Below are 19292 nucleotides of genomic sequence, written 5' to 3'. Positions count from 1 at the left end.
CCATGTCAGCACCGGCCTTAACGAGCATTGGCGCCCTCGCCAGGGGTGCTCGCCCCTGTCAGCAGCTGATGGGGCAGGAAACCAGCCCCCAGCCACACACTTGATGAGTGTCCAGCCACTGACATGTGTCCTCTGCTCTTTAACACCACTGGCATTTTGTTTGTAAATTCATCTGATGACCTTTTGCAATGCATCCTTCTGTGACAAGTCATACCTGGTCTGATGACGCATGGGCACCTCCTCCAGCTGGGCTATAGGGCACACAATGGACAGAGTTCATTCCCTGGCCACCTAACCCCAAGCCCCTTGGCTTGAGTAAAATGCTCCACCCCCCCTGCAGTAAAGCCCCAATTCTTTTATTTGAAAACAAAGATACACGCCCCCTTACCCACTCTGAGAGACTTCCCCAACCAGGATATGAGACTATGCAAGCTCTGTACAAGGTCTCACCCACCCTAGTGCTCCCCAGGACACGCCACGCCTGAGATCCCTGTTAGTCCTGGTGTAGAAGAGGTTGGTGCATGACTGATGCACTGGCACTAGGAACAGATTCAGAAAGAGTAGCACTGAGCTTCCCTACAGGTCAGCCACTACAGCCAGTGGGACCTTACTGGAAGGTTATTTCAGCTTTCAGATTCAGTCCTTGGTGACAGGGACAACAGGTGCCAAGAGCTCCAGATCCACCACAGAGTAGATGCTAAGAGCTTCTGCTCCAGTTTTGGAAACAAGGCTCCGTGAACCGGCTTGTTTGAACCTGTGCATAGATAAGCTGTGTAATCATAACTGCCCCAGGCATTTGAAGTGTTTACTTTTCAGTGTTTAATGGCCATATATAAATTCTTTCTCCTTCATTGAAGGATTTCCTGTCCCAAATCATCTAACTCTACAGTGTGATGGCTAAATTCAGAAGAAAGTGAATCATACAGAATTGGATGGGGTTTTTTATTTGTTTGTGTTAGAAAGAAACTAAAGATAGCACTTAAAGCTCAGTCCGCCAAGGACATGTGGCTTGCACAGGGTTTGCTGTAAATCAAAGTTTATGTTATTTTTATTTCCTATGTTTTTTAGTTAAAAAATATAGCTTTGCATCTGGCATATCATGAGAAAGAAGATCTCAACTAAATCTTCTTGAGCAGAGCCTGATCACATATCTAAATAAAGCACCTCTTCCAAAACATCTTCTGATCATGAGTTGAAGACATCAAGCAAGAAAACGTCTGTCTCTTCGCACAGTTATTTTTTTCCAGTGCTTAATCATTCTTGTTAAATTCTTCTGCCTTGTGATCTGTCCTCTACACCATAGGTCACCTCCCACAGCTGTCAGTGGGGAATATCCTTCAAGGGCCTTTATTTTGTAACATCCATTTCATAAGCACTGTGGCCAAATCAACAAGAGAACTGAAAAACAATGTTTGTTTCTTATAAAAAGATGTCTATGATCAGCTCACAATAGCAGCACATACGACTGAGCATCCTGTCAGCTGTTGGAGACCCCTACAAGGAGTCAGAAATGGTATTTGTACTTTGGTTTTCACCAGAGGCAGGACCATGTGTCCTAGTCCAGGTGCCTCTCAATAGGCCATGGGAGAACTCTAATAAAAAGCTCTATCTGAAGTGAGTGTTAAATAAGAAATAAGGATGAGTCTGACACTCTGACACTGCTGCACGTATTTTCCTCTCCTCTGACAGGAACATTCAGCAACATTTACTGCCATTTGGCAGAGTCTAAACGCCCTTTTCTTACACACAGGAACAGAGATTTTGTTCAGCCAAGCAGTTTGTTCTCTCTGGCCCTCAGGTCACACAGTTTCAACTAACTGCCTGCATCAGTGTCTGATACAAAGAAGAAAGGAAAGGAATAGTTCAGCCACAGCATGACCTACAGCTCACAATGGACTGAGAACAGGGTATTTCAATTATTTTCAGTATTTTGGGCTTTCGCAGTTTTCCCAGAGAAGATCTATTGCTTATCAGGAGGATGAAAATGCAGACTGCTGATCCAACGCACAGAACAGAGCCATTCTTCTGACATCCAGAAATCCTAACTGGCAAGGAAAAGCAGCTAGTTCCCTTGGCTGTACCATGTCCTCAGAGGACTCAGCTCCCATGTATCTCTTCTGGTCTGGAAAGCATCCCAGTGACTCTGTGTGGTAGCAGAAGTTCTGTCAGCACTGGGTCCCTGCCCTGAGAAACGTCTGCAATGAAGCCCATTTCCTGAAGTTGTTATACAGTGTCTTGAACTTACATAAATTGTGGGTTGTTTCTAAGGAACATTAGTGAACTGCTGGAACTGAGAATAATGGTGTCACAGCAGGACACTCATTTCCTACAAAGAAAATCCATTTTAACAACTAAGTTCTATAAACATTGCTTTCACCACAAAACAACAGACCTGCTGGATGTTTCTTGAGAAAGTTGCTTGTTTGTAGATGATGTTATTTGTCTTCTGTATTCTGAGTGATTCCTGCAAGAGTCAGAACAAGCAGGTAGAGGTATTTCATATTTCACTGTGACGGTCCTTACAGGAAAGAGAGAAGGGTTTTCAGAAATAGCCAGGCTAGAGCGTGGGAGATAGCCAACAAACCAGCCAGGGAACAGCTCCAAATCTCTTCTGCAATTGACAGTGTAGTGTTTGTAGGGAATATTCATCCTGTAGATCCAAGCCTCACAGATGGAAATGGGGGCCCTTTTCTCATCTTGCAGTGTAATTGCAGTTGGTCCAGACGATCATGGGGTAAAAACACTCTAAAACATAGGAACCTCTCAGTGTGTGACAGATCAAAGAGCATGTGTTGATGGTCTTTCCTAGTGTCAGGATTACTACTTATTCCTGCAGTCAGGTAATTACAAGCAGAGACTGCCATCACATTCTCCAAATAACTACTCTCCCATGCTCATGGCATCATATTTCACCTTGATTATGACAGGTTTGAGTTCAGTGAAAAAGTATTTGAGGGAAGAGGGTGGTGGGTCCCTGCGGCAGTGCTGGAAACATGCTGCGTTTATGTGAAGGCTTCCAAAGCCAGGAGTTTGAGTAACTGCAGTGCAGTGGTTATACCCTGGTGACAGACCCTGAGACTGGAGATTTCTCATCTACACCAACTGTGACTCTGAAACTGTGAGAACTTATCCTAAGGACTGAACATTGGGAATGCTGGTTTTTTTAAGGTGCAGCAGGAAGCCAGTTAGAAACACAACCAATGTGAACACCTGTCAGCACCAAACCATGAGTCATCAAGATGCTGTGTAGGAGGAAAAAAATCTATCCATCCACTGCTCATCAAGGAGGCTGTTACCAGAAAATACAAAAGACAACCACCAGAAACTCTTACTTCCAGCTAGCCAGCTGCACACGCAGATCTAGCCACAGCTACAGCCAATCTATGCCCCTTCTGGAGCAGGGAGGCTTGTGAACAGCCTGTGCCACAATCCATGGCATTTCACTGCCCACCCACAGGACTTCAGTCACCCCTTGCAGCTGTCATGAGCTCACCTGCTATGTCCCTTCTCTGACCTGAAACTGCCATAGGCAGTTGCCTCACTTCATTGCAGGGTTTGAAAGCTCTCTGGTTTAACCCCCACCTAAAAGCACCGGGAATATGTTTTGAAGAGGGAGAAGTTGGCCCTGCACAGTTCAGGGAAGGTAGAGGTGAAACAAGGAGAGGCTTGAGGAACGCCCATTGGGAGGCTCAGGAGAAGATGCAAACACAGCCCCTGTCAGCACCTGCCCTTGTGTGTTGCTGCCCAGTGCCTCTAGGATTTCCTTCGGACTGTGATGGATACTGCCTTCATCTCCTGTTAAATAGAAGAATGCACATATTTGCCTTAGAAAAACAAGACAATGCAATGGTCTAAGCAGGCAGTCCTTGACGGGTCATTGCAGAAAGATATATTTCTATATTTGACTGCAACAGAAATGAGACAGATAGATCAGATTCATGGTGCTCAGGCCCAGGGAACGGATGGAGCTGAGACTGCCTGGGTGAGCTGCATTCCTTTGCCTCTTATCCAACTAGAGACATGCTGTGACATGTTGGCCCCTGTCTAAGGAGCTAGAATGGAATAATCCCCATCTACCTCAAAGGCTCCCATGACACAGTGACTAGAACAACCAGGGACACTCCACCTGGTAGCCGCAGGCTGAAACTCCTGTACACCATCACCTGAGGGGACAAAGACCTGCACTAGGTGATCCCTGCTTATAATATGCTAGGAAAAGGAGAAAGCTCTCACTAGAAAACCACAGAATATGTGTTTTTCTTCCCGGAAGAGCTCTACCCAAATGTGGTCTCATTCAGAATAGACAACAAGAAGAAACTAGCACTTTCCTTTTTGAATGTATTACTGTTCTTGATACATGCTGCCTAAATTATACATCAGTGGCTGTTAACTTGCAGTTACATACAGTTACATCTATTTCCCCAGTGAACAAGTTACCATTTGGGAAGCTGTTTAGAAGTAGTCCTCTGACCCCTGCCACACGCCACAGGCAGCAAACCACTGGCATGTTGGATTCAGAGCCTAATAGAGGAAATTTTGTGCTTCTCCTGCCACTTAGTGGCTGTAGCTGATGCAGCACCACATTACATTTGTAACAGAATACTGCGATGTGGAACAGGTTTATATTTCTGTTTGGTGTAGTAAAACCTGAGTAGGGACAAAGAGGCATTTAAAAATAAGTTTTACTTATTTTGAATACTTTGATATCTGTCAGGCCCCTCACAAATTGCCCTCTGCAGGATGAAAGGATGTTAAAATACCACGATTACTCCTAAAGGCTAGATATTTTGTGAAACAGCAGCTTTACTATTATTGCTGGCAATGCAATATGCCTCCATCTCCACCAGGCCCCATCTCTAGGATTCCTGGGGATACACCATTTCTCACTGCCAGGGAGTGCCTTTCTATTTTACAGAAATAAGCAAGCCTGTCTCTCATTGCTGTTACTGCTGCCTCGCCATCTTTGTAGCTTACATGGAAAAGGGAACCATTCCTGGAACAATAAACAACTACCACATGGCCAAACCCATTACACAAGACCTGTCAGCTACTCAGTCCTGATTAAATGATGGGTAGTTAACAAGGGAAGAGTATAAAACTAACACGCTAGTGAAAGATAAGCCAAAAGACAAAGATGAAAGGTCACCAAAGAAGCCACTGTTACAGTGGGATTAAACCTTTTCAACTCGTTAGAATTTAGCTGGAGCCTCTTGGGGGTAGAGGAGGGGGTTCTACTGCATAGAGTTATTTAATTTTTAACCAAGATATTAAAAAAGGACTGAGTTTCAATTTTGTATTCCCAGCGTGTCACATAAATCCATCCTATGAAGGCTCCTCTGCCATGCCTCTGTGAACAACTGTGGTGAAGCTCAGTTGATTCCTTGATCGATATCTCCCAAGCACAAACCCAGTTATAGTCCTTGGTATAATCAGCCCTGCTGCCCTCAGAAGGGCTCTTCTCTCTGCTCTCTGAGGCTGTAGGGAGAACAAGGCTTAAAGAACAGCAGGATAATGCTGTGCGAAAGGGTGTGACAACTCAAAACAAGCTGAGAAGATTTTGATCAGATACTCATTCTTTCCCCAGCAGCCTGTTTTCTCATGCCCACCTCAGCAGTACGTTTACCTGCAATGCTATATATTAGGTAGATATATTACATATTATGTAATATGCACTTTAATATAGCATATAATGTAATACAAATTATGTATTATGCATTTTAGACGCAAAAAAAGTGGCATATGTAAAAGCAAAGCCCTCTGCATCCTGTGAAATGAGCGAGAGGCGATTGTTCGATGACACAATCGAATGCGGTAAGTGTTGCTGTTTGCTCTATGCCAGGCTATGGAGAGGGAACAGGATTGCTGCCTTCTGTGCATCAGTCCCTTGTCAGCAACAGCTGGATTGCCTGTATGTCACCAGGAATCTAGACAGGAGTACAGTGAAAGGGCTTGGCATAAAGAGGGATTTGAAAGTTTTGGGGTTTGTTCATTCCTGTCACTGACAGGACCAAGGGAAATAGTCTGGTATGTCTTTCAGATCTTAGACTGGGTTCCAGGACAAATACAGTCAGAAAAAAATCTGTAGTTTACTCCTGCTTTGATCACACTTAATCAGACAAGCACTACTGAGCAACTGTGCCAGACGCTTTGAGAGGGAATTTATGCTGTAAACTATACTGGCCTTCAAGAGGATTTAGACAGCTCTGAATCCTGCAGATTCATTTCCCAGACTGTCATCTACTTTCAACAAAATTAATTGAACTGTCTTGCTAATGAACATGCAGCCCCTTTTTGAGAATGTAAATCAGCTGGCAAAACACCTGCCAAGTCAAGTGTCTTATCCTAATGTAATGGGTGACTAAATACACATTCCTATGCTGGAGATTTAAATAATCCTTTAGAGAATTTCTGAGAGTACCAGAGGCTTTGGCAGACAGAAGAAAATCTACCAAAGAGGATGAACAAGCTGCAGAGACTGGTAAAAAACATCTATTTTACTATTATTGTTGACAGATCTTTTTTTTAATTTGAATTTTTATAAGGCTGTGTAAGTACTATCACGTTCTTGTAGAATTATCTGTCCAACTCATCACAGTTCTTGGGATAAAACTGAGGACTAATGGCTCTCCTGGCAGCTGCACGCCACCACTGTGGCTGGAACAATAGTGCAGAAGCCGGGTGTTAAGGAAGGTTTGGGAAGGTCACCCTGTAAATACAACTCAGCTCTGACCACAGACCTGTTTGGTGGCTCTTGAAGGGAGAAGCAAACAATTTTCCTTTAGCTCATGGCCACAAAAGAACTCTGTGATATGGGACCTGGTAGGGCATGTACTCTATAATGAAAGCAGGAAAATGAGCAGGAGTGTTACGTTCCTAGGCATTGTGATTAAAAAGAAATGTGCTATTGTAGGCAGAGGAAATCTCTCTCACTTGAAGAACTAAAATAACTGGGAAGAACAGAGATCTCAGGCGCACAATCCTTAGCTCAGGTCTCAGTAACAAGACAGGGAAGTGGTGCAGCCAAGGAAAGTGTAAGCAAAATGTACCTGCTTCTAACTGAAGAGAGCTTGGTCTCTTCTTGCCACAGGGTTGGAACAGTCTGGCTTCATTTCTGTCCTGAGAGAGCATCCTGTCTCAGGCTGATATGGAAGTTATTTACAAGAAAAGGCTTTCAGGAATGGAAAAATCTAAGATTATTTGAATTTGTGATTTTAGAACTATTGCAAGACTAGGCAAAACTTTCCTTTTCTTTAGTAGATGGCTCTGTAAGAACAAAATGAGCATGTAGAGCAGAAAAAGCTTCCCAGCTCTGGGTTATCTAAGTTGTTCTCAGGGTCAGGGGGGTCATATTCATGTAGCAAAACACAATCTATCCTGAGGTGCCCTGCACTAACTGGCAAACAGCCAAGCCTGAGCATGGGCTCTTCGCGTCACCCGCAGAGCTGTCCCACTCTGGCAAAGGCCAACCTGGCCCTGGGCCACCCAGAACATTGTGCAGGAGGTGTCAGGCTAAAGGCCAGGGGCCCCCAGCAAGCTCAGAGTGGTCTTGAGACATGGGACAGTGCTCCCAGTCCAAGAACACCATCAGGGCATGGCTTGTCAGTCACAGGATCTCACATACAGGTGGGGAAACCAAAGGCACAGCTACAAAATAGGTGTGAACTGAAAAGGATGGAGGGGTGACACAGAGAGAGACCAACCAATGGGGTGGGGTGGCTGCAGTGAGGAAGGGATGTTCACTGATTCTGAGATGAACATGGAGACATGATGCTGCTGACACTCAGCTGTACTCCTCTACAGAAGCTGCAGGTCAATTTGAAAGCAGTCACACAGGAAAGCGTCCAGACAAGAGTGGCAAGAATGACCTGAGGCTTACAAACATGACAGAGGAGGAAAGATCAACAAAACTGTTTAGAAAGCTTCTACAGAGTGTCTCTGTTTCTCCACAGTTAGCCCCAGTGTTGTTCTGATATGGGACACTCATTTATACTATAACATTCAGGGCATCCTGCTGCAAGGGGAAAATATGCATGTGTTTTGCTTGCAAGCCTGCCAGTGAGCTCTCAGTTGCCATACTGTGTCAGCCAGGACAGCTTGTTCTACACCCTTCAAAAAGTCAAGAGACCTCACTTTTATACCAACACCCTGATCCCATGATGCTGTATGAAGCAGCCCCATTCGCCTGCCCATGCTTCTGAAGACACAGCAGTGGTGTTGGACAGCAATATAAGCAATGGGCAATACTGACGAAGAAATGACCTCAGAGGGACCAGAACATGGCATAGGACTCACTGTCTGCCCCATATTTCATGTATATCATAATACTGAGGGTGTAGAACATATTCTGGCTGAATACACAATTATAGACTGCTAAACACAAGAACATGTGGGAACAACTGTGTAATGAGAAGGTTCAGCAAAGAGGTATTTTCTGTTCTGTACAACATGTGAAGTAGCATAGGAAAGGCACTCTATTTTAAACTAAAATGAGTGTCATTACCATGAAAAACTAGAAGAAATAGCATGCCAATGAATCAGAAATGCACTGGATATAAATGGCCATGAGAAAATCCCCCATACCACAGAGAAGCTCCATCCAACAGAGCTTAGCTAGAAACGAGGCGGAAGTCATTAAACATTGGCAATGCTTCTTGAATAATTCATCGTGTGAGTACATGTTTTTGTAATGAATTGAATTAATTGAAGCTATAATACCAGTCTCTACCAGTATTTACTGGTTTTGCTCTGACTTTTTGTAAGCATACACATTCAATATTAAACCAAAGACACATGCAGGCCTTTTCCCCAAAGCAGTCCCAAATTTTTAGTGAATGGCAATGAATTATTAATACTATTCTGCGGTAGAGGGAGATAGTTTTAAAATCGGGGAGGTGTGTGTTCTGTCTTTGGGACCTCCCATTTTATGACAACATTCATAGCCTATTCTAATCTTCACACCACTCAAAGCACGAATGGAACAAATGTGAGCCATTTTATTCTGTGCAAGGAAGCCATCCATTTTCTATCCATCTTCTTCAGCTTCAGAGCAAGATCCTGATCCTGACAATATGCGCTGCTGGGATTGGAGGCACTTTCCAATACGGTTACAACATCTCTATCATCAATGCTCCAACTTCAGTAAGTACTGCTAGTCTGAGAGCCTCCTCCTGAGACAGACACTTCCTTAGTGTCCTGTCTGGCTACAAACTGGCCTGCCACTGAAAATATGCAGTCTGCTAATACTGAGGGTGAGAAGGGAAGGAGGTGTTGTTCCCTCTGTATAATTCACATCTGAGTGACAGGACTTTGTTGTCAAGAGCCACCCCTGAGCAGGACCTAGTGTCACAAGCATTCATTCAAAAGTCTTGTTTCAACTGCTTTAGCAAATCTAATTCTAAAATTTTCCAACCTGCATTCTCTTTTTTTGACTTTTGCCCTTAAATTCAAAGTTGGACCCATGAAATACATTTTTGAATTATCCAAGACAGTTATATACAGGTACAAACCAAGTACAACTTTTCGACAGCTACAGTTTTACACTCAACCCTCTGTTAAAAACACACCTAAGAAGTGGAGGCCATTTTCAACCAAAGGTTTGGAGACATGAACACAGGATAAACAGATGTATTAATAAGGAAGCCTTAACATTTCTCAGTGTCCTTCACCTCTACATCATGGTTATGCAGGACTGTCCTTCCCTCTCAGTACATCCAGATGTTCATGAACGAAACCTGGCTGGAGCGCACAGGCGTGCCCCTCGAGAGCAACATGATCCTGCTGCTGTGGTCTTTCACTGTCTCTGCGTACCCTCTGGGAGGACTCACTGGGGCTGTTGTTGCTGGTCCCATGGCCATCATGCTGGGAAGGTAAGAGGGTGATGGATTTTAATTTAGGCTTTTCAGCTTCCATTAGTCCAAGAGGAATGATGAGCCCTATAGCACAATACCCACTGTAGTTAAAAATAATGAAAACATGTTTTCTATCACAGATCAGTCTGCCATTAACATTCTGAGCTGGCAGGGAGAAACTACCTGATGTGGCAGTAGTTCATGTCTCAAAACCCAATGGGGAACAGTTCTTTTCCCCACATTACCTTCTCATCATATTCTGACCCAGCTGAAGTGCCACAAGGATTTCAACTCAACTCTGTATCACAGTAACCAACTACATAATCACCATCATTTTTGTGCCCAGTTTTCTGCCATCCTTTTAAATAGGAAATAATGACAGAACAGACCAAGGATTTTTCTTCAGAATGAACTCAGGGAATTGGTAGGAATGACACTGGAAAAACAGAGGGTGCTTGCGAAGAGCAGTTGTTGCATCCCAGGTCCTCATGTCTCACAGGGTCTGTATCCACCCTTTTGACTGAAACATTTCAGGAGGTATTTACTAAATCTTCACAGGTTTTTTTTTTCCCCTGTGCTTGAGTCTCCGAAAAATATGTGTCTCTCCTCACCCAACTTTCCTACACAGCTGTATCCCCAGTTCTCTTCAGAAAAAAACAGTGTTACTAGCATAAACTAATGGGAAGTTAGATATTGCCTCCCTCTCTCCTGACCCCCAAATTTTCCTCTATGTGCCATCACTTTGGTTTGCTCCTCTAATATGATGAAACAGGCACCGTTATGGTGTGGGGTGGGGCTGGCGGACTGTCTCCCATGGCTCACTTGTTTCATGGCTGTGAAGATCTGGAAAGGATATGGTTTTCTTATCCAGTGAAAAGTTTAGAGATTTCATCTTGTACTGCTTTGGAATAAAATCATATTCTATCATGATTAGGAAAAAAAAAGACTGTCTTCTGAAGAGCGGGTAGGACAGTGAGTTGGGACTAGAGACAATTACTGGCTGTTATGGGTTAATAGAGCTCTCTTTTTTTTCCTGGTTTTGGACACAAATTCCTCCTGGGACACATGAAAACTTTCTGACAAAAGTTTCATAAGGATCGTAGTATTACATGAAAAATGCCTGTTTCAACAAATCAGCGTTTTGAGACCAAAACGCAGTTACGTACTGAAGGAATACTCCTCTCCATTCAAATGGGAAACTGTGTGAGCACAAGAGCCATGAATCTGGGTGAGGACCTCATGGTGCCTTCAGTGCAGTCTAAAGCCAGCGCTGCAGGGACACCCTGTGGTCGTGCTGGTAGCTGGAGAGGCCCTAATTGTATCAGCCATGCAGATCACCTGTTAATGCTGATTCCCGTTTTAATAACAAGACACCAAAACTGCTGATCTGCCATCTGCACACAGAGACCTCACGTAGGGCTTTGGGTAACCAGGATGTTCTGTGGTGGAGCTGAGCAGCCCCCCTTGAGCTTCCAGGCATGACAGGTTGGATCTGCCTGTGAAAAGTTTTATCTGATAACTAAACCTGACACACATATGCTCACAACTGTGTCTTTTCTCTCTGAAGGAAGATGTCCCTGCTGCTGAACAATGTCTTTGTGATCATAGCCGCAGTCTTGTCAGGATTCAGCCGAATGGCAAAATCTTTTGAAATGATTATGCTCAGCAGATTTTTTACTGGTGTGAATGCAGGTATGGCAACATGAGAAACATAACAGGACAAACATGATAACAAGTATCAATTAGAAATAGAAGATAGTTAAATAGGAATGATCCAAGACATTAAAGCAATTAATCCTCTAGTCTGACCATACACATGTATATGAATGAGGAATTTGTATATACAGATTTTATATTTTGCTTCTAAGGACTTTTTTTTTAAACCATACACAGGCAGGGTTTTTTTGTGTAATACACATGTGAGGATCTGTGTGCACTCTGCACACAGGGAGGGGAGCCCTGGGAGAAACTGAGCTGAAAATCAGTCCCTATTTGCTTGTATGAATGTTATCAGACTAACCAGCATGAACACCAACATTAAAGCTTTTATAGAAGTTCATCCAAGGAAATAATGATTGATACAAGTGATTTAAAATATGATCTTCCCCTCAAAATGAGGGAATAGAGGGAAGCATCTCTTATAACCTTGGATTTGGTGCTGAAAAGACCATAGGACTGAGGTCCTGGCAGGTTTCAGTTTCATTATCCACTACTACCTGTAAGTATGGAAATGTATGTTTAGTAGCTTATATAATGAATAAGAGTGAAATTTAAGGTTTGGGTGAATAATAAGCACTGGTAGATCAGACATCACATGGCCTGCAACAGAAGAGTCCAGCAGACAACTTCAAGAGGTGACTGACTGCATTTGTCCTCGTCTCCTCTGTCTACAAACTGAGGTCAGCATTTGTCTGCCTTGCCCAGGTGTAAGCATGAACATTCAGCCCATGTATCTGGCAGAAAGTGCCCCAAAGAAGCTCAGAGGAGTTGTGACCTTGACCTCTGCATCGTTTACAGCCCTGGGGTTGGTGCTGGGGCAGATTGTTGGACTCAGGTAATGTAAAGCAAGAAGCCCAGGTTATACTTATTAAACCTTTCTTCTTTTCTTTTTCACTTTTTTTTTTCCCTTTACTACTCCTCTCTTTTATTTCTTTTCCAGTGCCCACTTAGAGCTGAGGATGATGGGCTTTCACCAGGTTGTAAAATGTACTTGCATAAATTATGGGGTTTTTTTTCTCTAGGGAGCTACTAGGAGGGGAGGAGAGCTGGCCATTCCTCTTAGCTAGCAATGTGGTGCCTGCCCTCATCCAGCTCACAGCTCTGCCTTGGTTCCCTGAAAGTCCCAGATACCTCTTGATTGACTGTGGAGATGAAGAATCCTGCATCTCTGGTGAGTTAGGATGACTGTTATCCTCTCACTGAGCATGTGAGATCTACTGACTGGGCAGATAAACAGTGAGAAGGTTGATTGCTTATTCTTAACATACAGTCCAGTGTATTCAGTCCAAAACAGATTGAAATGTAGATTTCTTTCCAACACAAATATTCTGTTTGGTGATTCTGCCAGCGTCCTTAGGTGAACATAAAAGCTTTAAGCCCAATACCATGGCTATGTCACTAGTGCCATGGATAATATTTTGCTAAACCAGAGGACCATATTTGGTCTGTACAAAATATGTGGTGCCATCAATGTTTGTAATTGTAATTAAACTGCTGCACCCTTAAACAGTGCCCAGGTGGGGTTGGGTATGTATTTGTGTGAACAACCACAGTAATTCTGAACGCAGATGAATGTATGCTTCTTTGCATCCTGCTTTTGTGCACAGACTTGGGCCCCAGTGTTTTGAGAATGGTGCTACAACTTTTACTTGTAGGAAGTGTCATATCAAGTTCCAAATATGATCAATTCCTCCTTACAAACTAAAGAACGTTCTGTAATCTTAAATATTTTTATCTGTTGACAAAACTGAAAGGCATCTTCCTACAAAAGACTGTTTTGCTACAATGGTAGTAGGGTCAAAAGGTGGGACTTGTGTTCACAATGGTGAATATGTTTTCTAACTATGAAGTGAAATAAATGCTGGTTGAAGAGCTCATGACCAAATCTGAAGCCAATTCATATTAAGGGATTTGCTTAGATTTGTAGCATACAAATCCCCATATACAGAGCATCTGGAATTAGTTTCCAGGAGATATGTGCTGTGTGCCAAGAACATCTTAATTGCCTGCATTTCCCAGGGAAGTCACATGAGATCATGAGACTCATGACATGAGTCAGAAGCATGGCTGCTGAAATGGCACTGATTGGAAATATTATCTTGTCAAACAATGGTGAGGGATTTGCACTCCTGTTCTCCTAAATCCTTCAAGTGGCTGCACCACAACTGGCCATCTCTGTGAAGGTAACACCATGATCACAGACTCTGTCCTACAGCTTTCTGCAGCTGTCACTTGCTGCTCAGTCCTTCACCCTGCAGAGCAGGCAAACCACGGGTAAAGTTCAGGGGATAAGAGGTTCCCTTGTCCTTACAGCCCTGCAGAAGCTCAGAGGCAACAGTGACCTGAGTGCAGAACTGGAAGAGATGCTGGCTGAACAGGCGGCTGTTAAAGGTCAGAGAGCAAAGAACCCTTGGGAGCTCTTCCAAACTCCAGCTTTGAGGTGGCAGCTGATGAGTATTGTTGTGCTGAGCAGTGCCATGCAGCTCTGTGGGAATGACTCGGTAAGCAGCCTGGCAGCCACAGCAATCAGTGGCAGTGCTGTATCGCGAGACATGGGTGCAAGCTCTTGGGTTTAACATTCCTGCTGCAGGAGAATGAATAGTGGTCTGCTCTGCCTGTGGAGATTTTCAGACCTCAGATGCTTAGCTCCCAAAGTATGCCTGTGCATTACGGCAAGACTCAGAGGGATGCTGTCAAAATAGCCTGTATGACAGCACATCAGTCCTTCTCTGTATGGTCCTTCAGGAGAAATGATGGGATGTATTTTCAGACATTTTCCCTTACTGCTTTCTCCTCTCTTCTCTCCCCAGATGTATTTTTATGCAGCTTATGTGTTCCAAGAGGCTGGAATTCCTCAGGATAAAATCCCGTATGTTGTAATCGGCACGGGGAGCTGTGAACTCATCACATCTGTCACTTGTGTGAGACTCTCTATGCACTCTGCTGACATGCAGACTCTGTTGAAGTGAGGAGGCTGTTAATTACAGATTTTGAATTTACATTGCTTTTCATGCCAAGGAAGCCCTTTATGCACAGCAGCCAGGCAGTCTCTCAGCACTCATGTCCAGACAGGTTAATGCAGAAGTATTTTGTCAGACACTGCATCATCATCACTGTCTGGAATCTCTAAAAAGTGTGACTCTCTTGCTTTGAGTCAGTATGGACAGCAGCAGAGTTTAGACTGCAGCCAGGACATTCTCGTCTCCCCTGAACACCCTTCTTGCCTGACTCCCCAGCAAACTCTTTCCTTTAAGTTCTTTTTTTTTTTTTTTTGCTAAGTGGACAACATCCTTAAAGTAGTTGTAGAGCAAACTAAGCATGGAATGTTGAAATAGGAAGAGGGAGCAGGCAGAAATAAAAACACAAGTTAAGTATCTTGCTTTATTTCATTGTGTTACTTTGTGCAGAACATGATTATAGACTACGCTGGTCGGAGGCCACTGCTCCTGGGGGGATATATCTTCATGGCAGGATGGGCCATTGTCTTCATGGTCGCTCTGAGCCAGCAGGTAACAAACTTTACTTCATTATTTAAGTGGAATGGAGTTGGGCTTTTGCCTTTTATTGGCTGGGATGTTTAGTGGTGGCAAATAAGTGTAAGTGCCCTCACTGGTTTTCTGTTGGTCTCTGTGGCTGTAGACTCAGATTAGCTGGATGCCTTATCTCAGCATGGCCTGCATTTTCGCCTATATCCTGAGCTTTGGAATCGGACCAGGTCAGTTCCCTCAGTGTTTTTGCTGAAACTTTTGGCTACTGCAGGGGCTTGGAGGTGTGTGCAAGCACCTTATGGAAACTCTCAGACCCTCTTTAGCCACAGCACACTCAAAGGAATAAGGCAATTCCTGCCAGCAGTTTTCAGCTGTTTCATGGGGGCTTCATGCCCCTGGTAAGTCAGTGCTGTGCAGACACAGTCTGTGCCGTTCTCTGTGTCATTGTTCCTTTCAGCACTTGGAGATGATTCTTGTCTTAAATGGACAACAAGGTTTTATTTGCTGCCCAACTTATTAGGGCTGTAGACCAGCATTTCTAATGCTTCACATTAACCCTAGAGATCGACAGCTACATCATCTGATTATTTACTTGCAGATATGTGGACGCACAATTTCCACATCTATTTGTTAGCCTACTACCATGCATTTTCTTGGCAGAATCTATTAGTTTCTGTGGTTGTGGGGGCAGTACACAGGCTCTGTGTGTGCAGGTGTTTGTGCAGTGTGTGAATAGCTGTGAGGCTCTGTTTGCTTACGTGAACTTGAAGGAAGGCAGGTAAGAAAAGAACCAAGCTGCCAGTGTCACATGCCATATGAGTTAGCAGTAATTTCTTGTCCTAGTCCCTACAGTGCCATAGGATTGAATTAATTATAATCCATTCTCACAGCTGGGTCCTGGTGAGAATAATGTGGATTACAAAATCTTTCCCGGCAGTTCATTCTAACATGAGAGAGTTTGAATAATTATCCAGTCCTTAATAATTAACCTAAAACTTCCCCACTGCAGTTAATCTCTATTACCACTTGTTCTGGCATTGTCAACTAGCGAGAATAATTCACTGAATAATAATTTACTGTTCTCATACACTTCATGTTGGGTCTGCTTGTTAGTATATGTTCTCTTGGTTTTAATATAATGCCAACAGTATTATTCACTTTTTTGCCATTTCTTTTTCCAGCTGGTGTAACAGGAGTTCTGCCCACAGAGGTTTTTGATCAAATGTCCCGGCCAGCTGCTTACATGATCTGTGGCTCTCTGCTCTGGTTCAACCTATTTCTGGTCGGAACAGCCTTTCCATTCATTGTGGTGCGTTCCCAAGGCAAAACAATCACCTGAGGCTCTTCAGTGTTTTGTACAAGAAAGAGGCTCTGATAGTGACCAGGAAAAGAGACAGGGCCTAGAATATCGCAAGGTGCAGACACACAACAAGATAGCACTGCCATGAAAAGTGTCTTTATGAGAAAAGTGGTCAGAACTCCTCTAAACCAAACTTCCTCCATGTTCCCTATGGTGACTTCTGAGGTGAGGCTGGAAGCAGATTAATTTGGGGCATGGATGACCAATATTCCTCCTCTGTCTTCAGCTGAGAACAGCTGGGACTAGAGGTGTGATGTAATTCCCCTTGGCCAGACCCTGGCACTGTTCCCTAAATTGATTCCTGAAGTAAAAGGGAGCAGAACTACACAATATTCAATCTGTCTTATTTCCTACTGTGGATCCCCATTCTATACAATTATATGTAGAGAGAAAGACAGAAAAAGACATTTTGAGATACATGTCTTGCTACACCAAATCTCCCAAACAATGCTGGGGAGCTGCTGCATCAAGGCATGTGAGGCCCTCACCAGGGTGCACAGAAATACTCCCCAGGTGAAGTTAGTCCATGCAGGAACAGGGATTAGTGGCCTATTTGTCATTGCACAGAATGCCACCAACACTGTCTTGGTTTTTTCCTCCTCCTCAGAAAAGTCTAGCACATTTCTGCTACGTCCCATTCCTTGTGGTCTGCATCTGCACTGCACTCTACGTTGGGTTTTTCCTTCCTGAGACAAAGGGAAAGTCCTTCCTGGAAATTTCAGAGGAGTTCAAGAAACGGAACTTCAAAGCTCAGACCCAAGCGGTTTTTTATAAAGGTCCTGAAGAGATCAAATCCACCATGTTGTAGCAGAAGAAAGGAGGATGGTATCTGGGGGAAATTCAGCAGTGGCTATGCTCTCTTTCAGGGACACAAGAGAAGTAGGATTAGGGACACAAAGAGAGAAGTAGGGTTAGGGACAATATATTACTCTTAGGTTCTTAGATTCACCTTCAAAAGATACACTTGAACTGATAAATCCCAACAAAAGTTTAATAATCTGTTTTCAGTTTTTAGTGCTAACACAGATATTTTAGAATCCGTATTAGAGAGTAACAGAATGATGCCTTATTCTCTTATCATCAAACAACACCATGAAATGCTTTAGCAAATCTCTTCCGAATTTCTTCTATGTTTCTCCTTCACCCAAACAGAAACTTCCATCTCAGAAGCCTGTCTTTCCTTGGCCCTGAATCTGGGTGCTCTAACACAGAAATTAATATGGTTAAGTTCTGTTTTCAGACACCAGATGAAATTCTCAGTACCTTGTCTTGGTGCTCCCTTTGTTTCTGTTATTAAGTGATTTCAAATAGATCTGTACTTGTTGAGCAATAGTGAACAGTTAATTATTTTCAGCTATAAAAACATGTGACATGGATTAGGAAGAAAGCTTCTAGTACTTGCTAAGTGGCTTATTATACAACTGACTTTTGGGCATTTTTTTGGGACTGGTTTTCTTCATGGCTTGTTTGTTGTCTTCCAAGTAATTCTCTAGTCCAGTTTGTACTGCTCTCATGGACACTGCCAGTGCATTTTGTAGGGTTTTACACCTGCGTCTGATAAGTTTAGAGTGTGGTGAGGAGCTCCTATGGCAGCAGCTTATTTTGGATGTGGAGATCTAGATCACAGCAGAACATTCTCTGCAGCATGTTCTTCTTGTCTCCACAGAGCACACTGGAAAAGACCCAGATGTAATAGTGATTCTTTTTAGCTAACCTAGTACAGAACAGGGCAACACTCCTCATTTAATATAGCCTTTCAAAGGCATTGGGTTGACTGGTGAATTTTCTTCCAGTTTCTTCTCAAAATCACAATCAAGCTGTCTCTTTTCTTTTGGTTTGTTTTTGTTTTTGTTTTTTGTATGAAAGTCACAGCTCTGCTGATGGTTGCAGCAAATAAGAACACATACATTTTCAAAATAAGTAGTTAAAGTTTCTTTCAGTATATTTTTAAACTACATTTTTAAAAAATACAGCATTTTTGAATGACCAGACTGTAAACATTTCTGGAGTGTATTACTGTCATGCGGGGCATGAGTGGAGCAGCAGATCTATTTCTCAGAAGAGGAGTCTGTGCAAGAACTATCTTTCACTACCTAAGGTTTATAACAGGAAAAATAAAACTAAACTTTCATTCATTTGTGGTTGCTGCTATTTTAGAAGTCATTTGTATACAGACATGGGCAAGAGCAGGTATCTCTGCTCTTGGACAACACTGAGATTTTGAAATACTCAGGATTTTGAGACAAGACAATCAAGAGCAGGACTCCATTGAGCTGGGACCTGCAAAGATTCTTTTCACTTCTACAGTTTGGAGAGAGCAGTGAGGGGCAGATGGAAAGAGTAAAAAACACAGGCAAAGCAAAAAGTGCTGGTAGCATCATGATGGTATCAAAACATTCTTATTCCTTTGGTGAGGATCCAAGAAAGGACAGGAGACAGAAGTGAAGCAAAGAAGACAAGGCAGTAGAGAAGATGTAAGCTAGAAAGCAGGGGATGAACTAAAGAGGCTGCCTGGGCAGAGGGAGAGGCCTGACACACACTGCTGGGACGTACAGGTCAGAGAAGAATTGATTAAAACTGGGAGAAGTCCTCCAATGTCCAGAGCTCCTCACCTTGGCCACCTTTGTGGCTGCTCCCATGAGTCAGTATTGTTTTGCCTCTCCCCAGAGCCCTGGAAGGATGGAGGCCATCTGCACCTGGCAGTATGAAACACATTTTCTTCCTGAGTTTCAGAGCCAGGCCTGCGAGCACATGTGTCAGAGAACACTAATTCCAACTTCTAGCATTTTTTTCCAACTATGGCCTGAAATCAAGTGTCTTTAGACTGATTAAGCAAAGACAAACGGTGGTTACATTTTAATTGGTCTAATTAGTTAT

At 43.3% G+C, this 19292-nt stretch overlaps 1 protein-coding gene across 1 annotated transcript; it reads left to right on the top strand.

Moving 5' to 3' along the window:
* The first annotated feature begins 6457 nt into the window (after positions 1 to 6457).
* Positions 6458 to 18543, top strand: LOC141951102 (solute carrier family 2, facilitated glucose transporter member 11-like). The gene is made up of 12 exons (XM_074886911.1): positions 6458 to 6478; positions 9040 to 9138; positions 9706 to 9866; positions 11416 to 11540; positions 12273 to 12402; positions 12590 to 12738; positions 13881 to 14068; positions 14378 to 14488; positions 14975 to 15076; positions 15207 to 15282; positions 16237 to 16364; positions 17023 to 18543. The coding sequence occupies exons 1-12, from the start codon at positions 6458 to 6460 to the stop codon at positions 17221 to 17223; spliced, it is 1491 nt and encodes a 496-aa protein (XP_074743012.1). The 3' UTR covers positions 17224 to 18543.
* Positions 18544 to 19292: the final 749 nt, after the last annotated feature.

The sequence above is a fragment of the Strix uralensis genome, chromosome 17 (genome assembly GCF_047716275.1).
Source record: "Strix uralensis isolate ZFMK-TIS-50842 chromosome 17, bStrUra1, whole genome shotgun sequence".
NCBI lineage: Eukaryota > Metazoa > Chordata > Aves > Strigiformes > Strigidae > Strix > Strix uralensis.
This window is presented reverse-complemented; position numbering and strand designations above follow the sequence as displayed.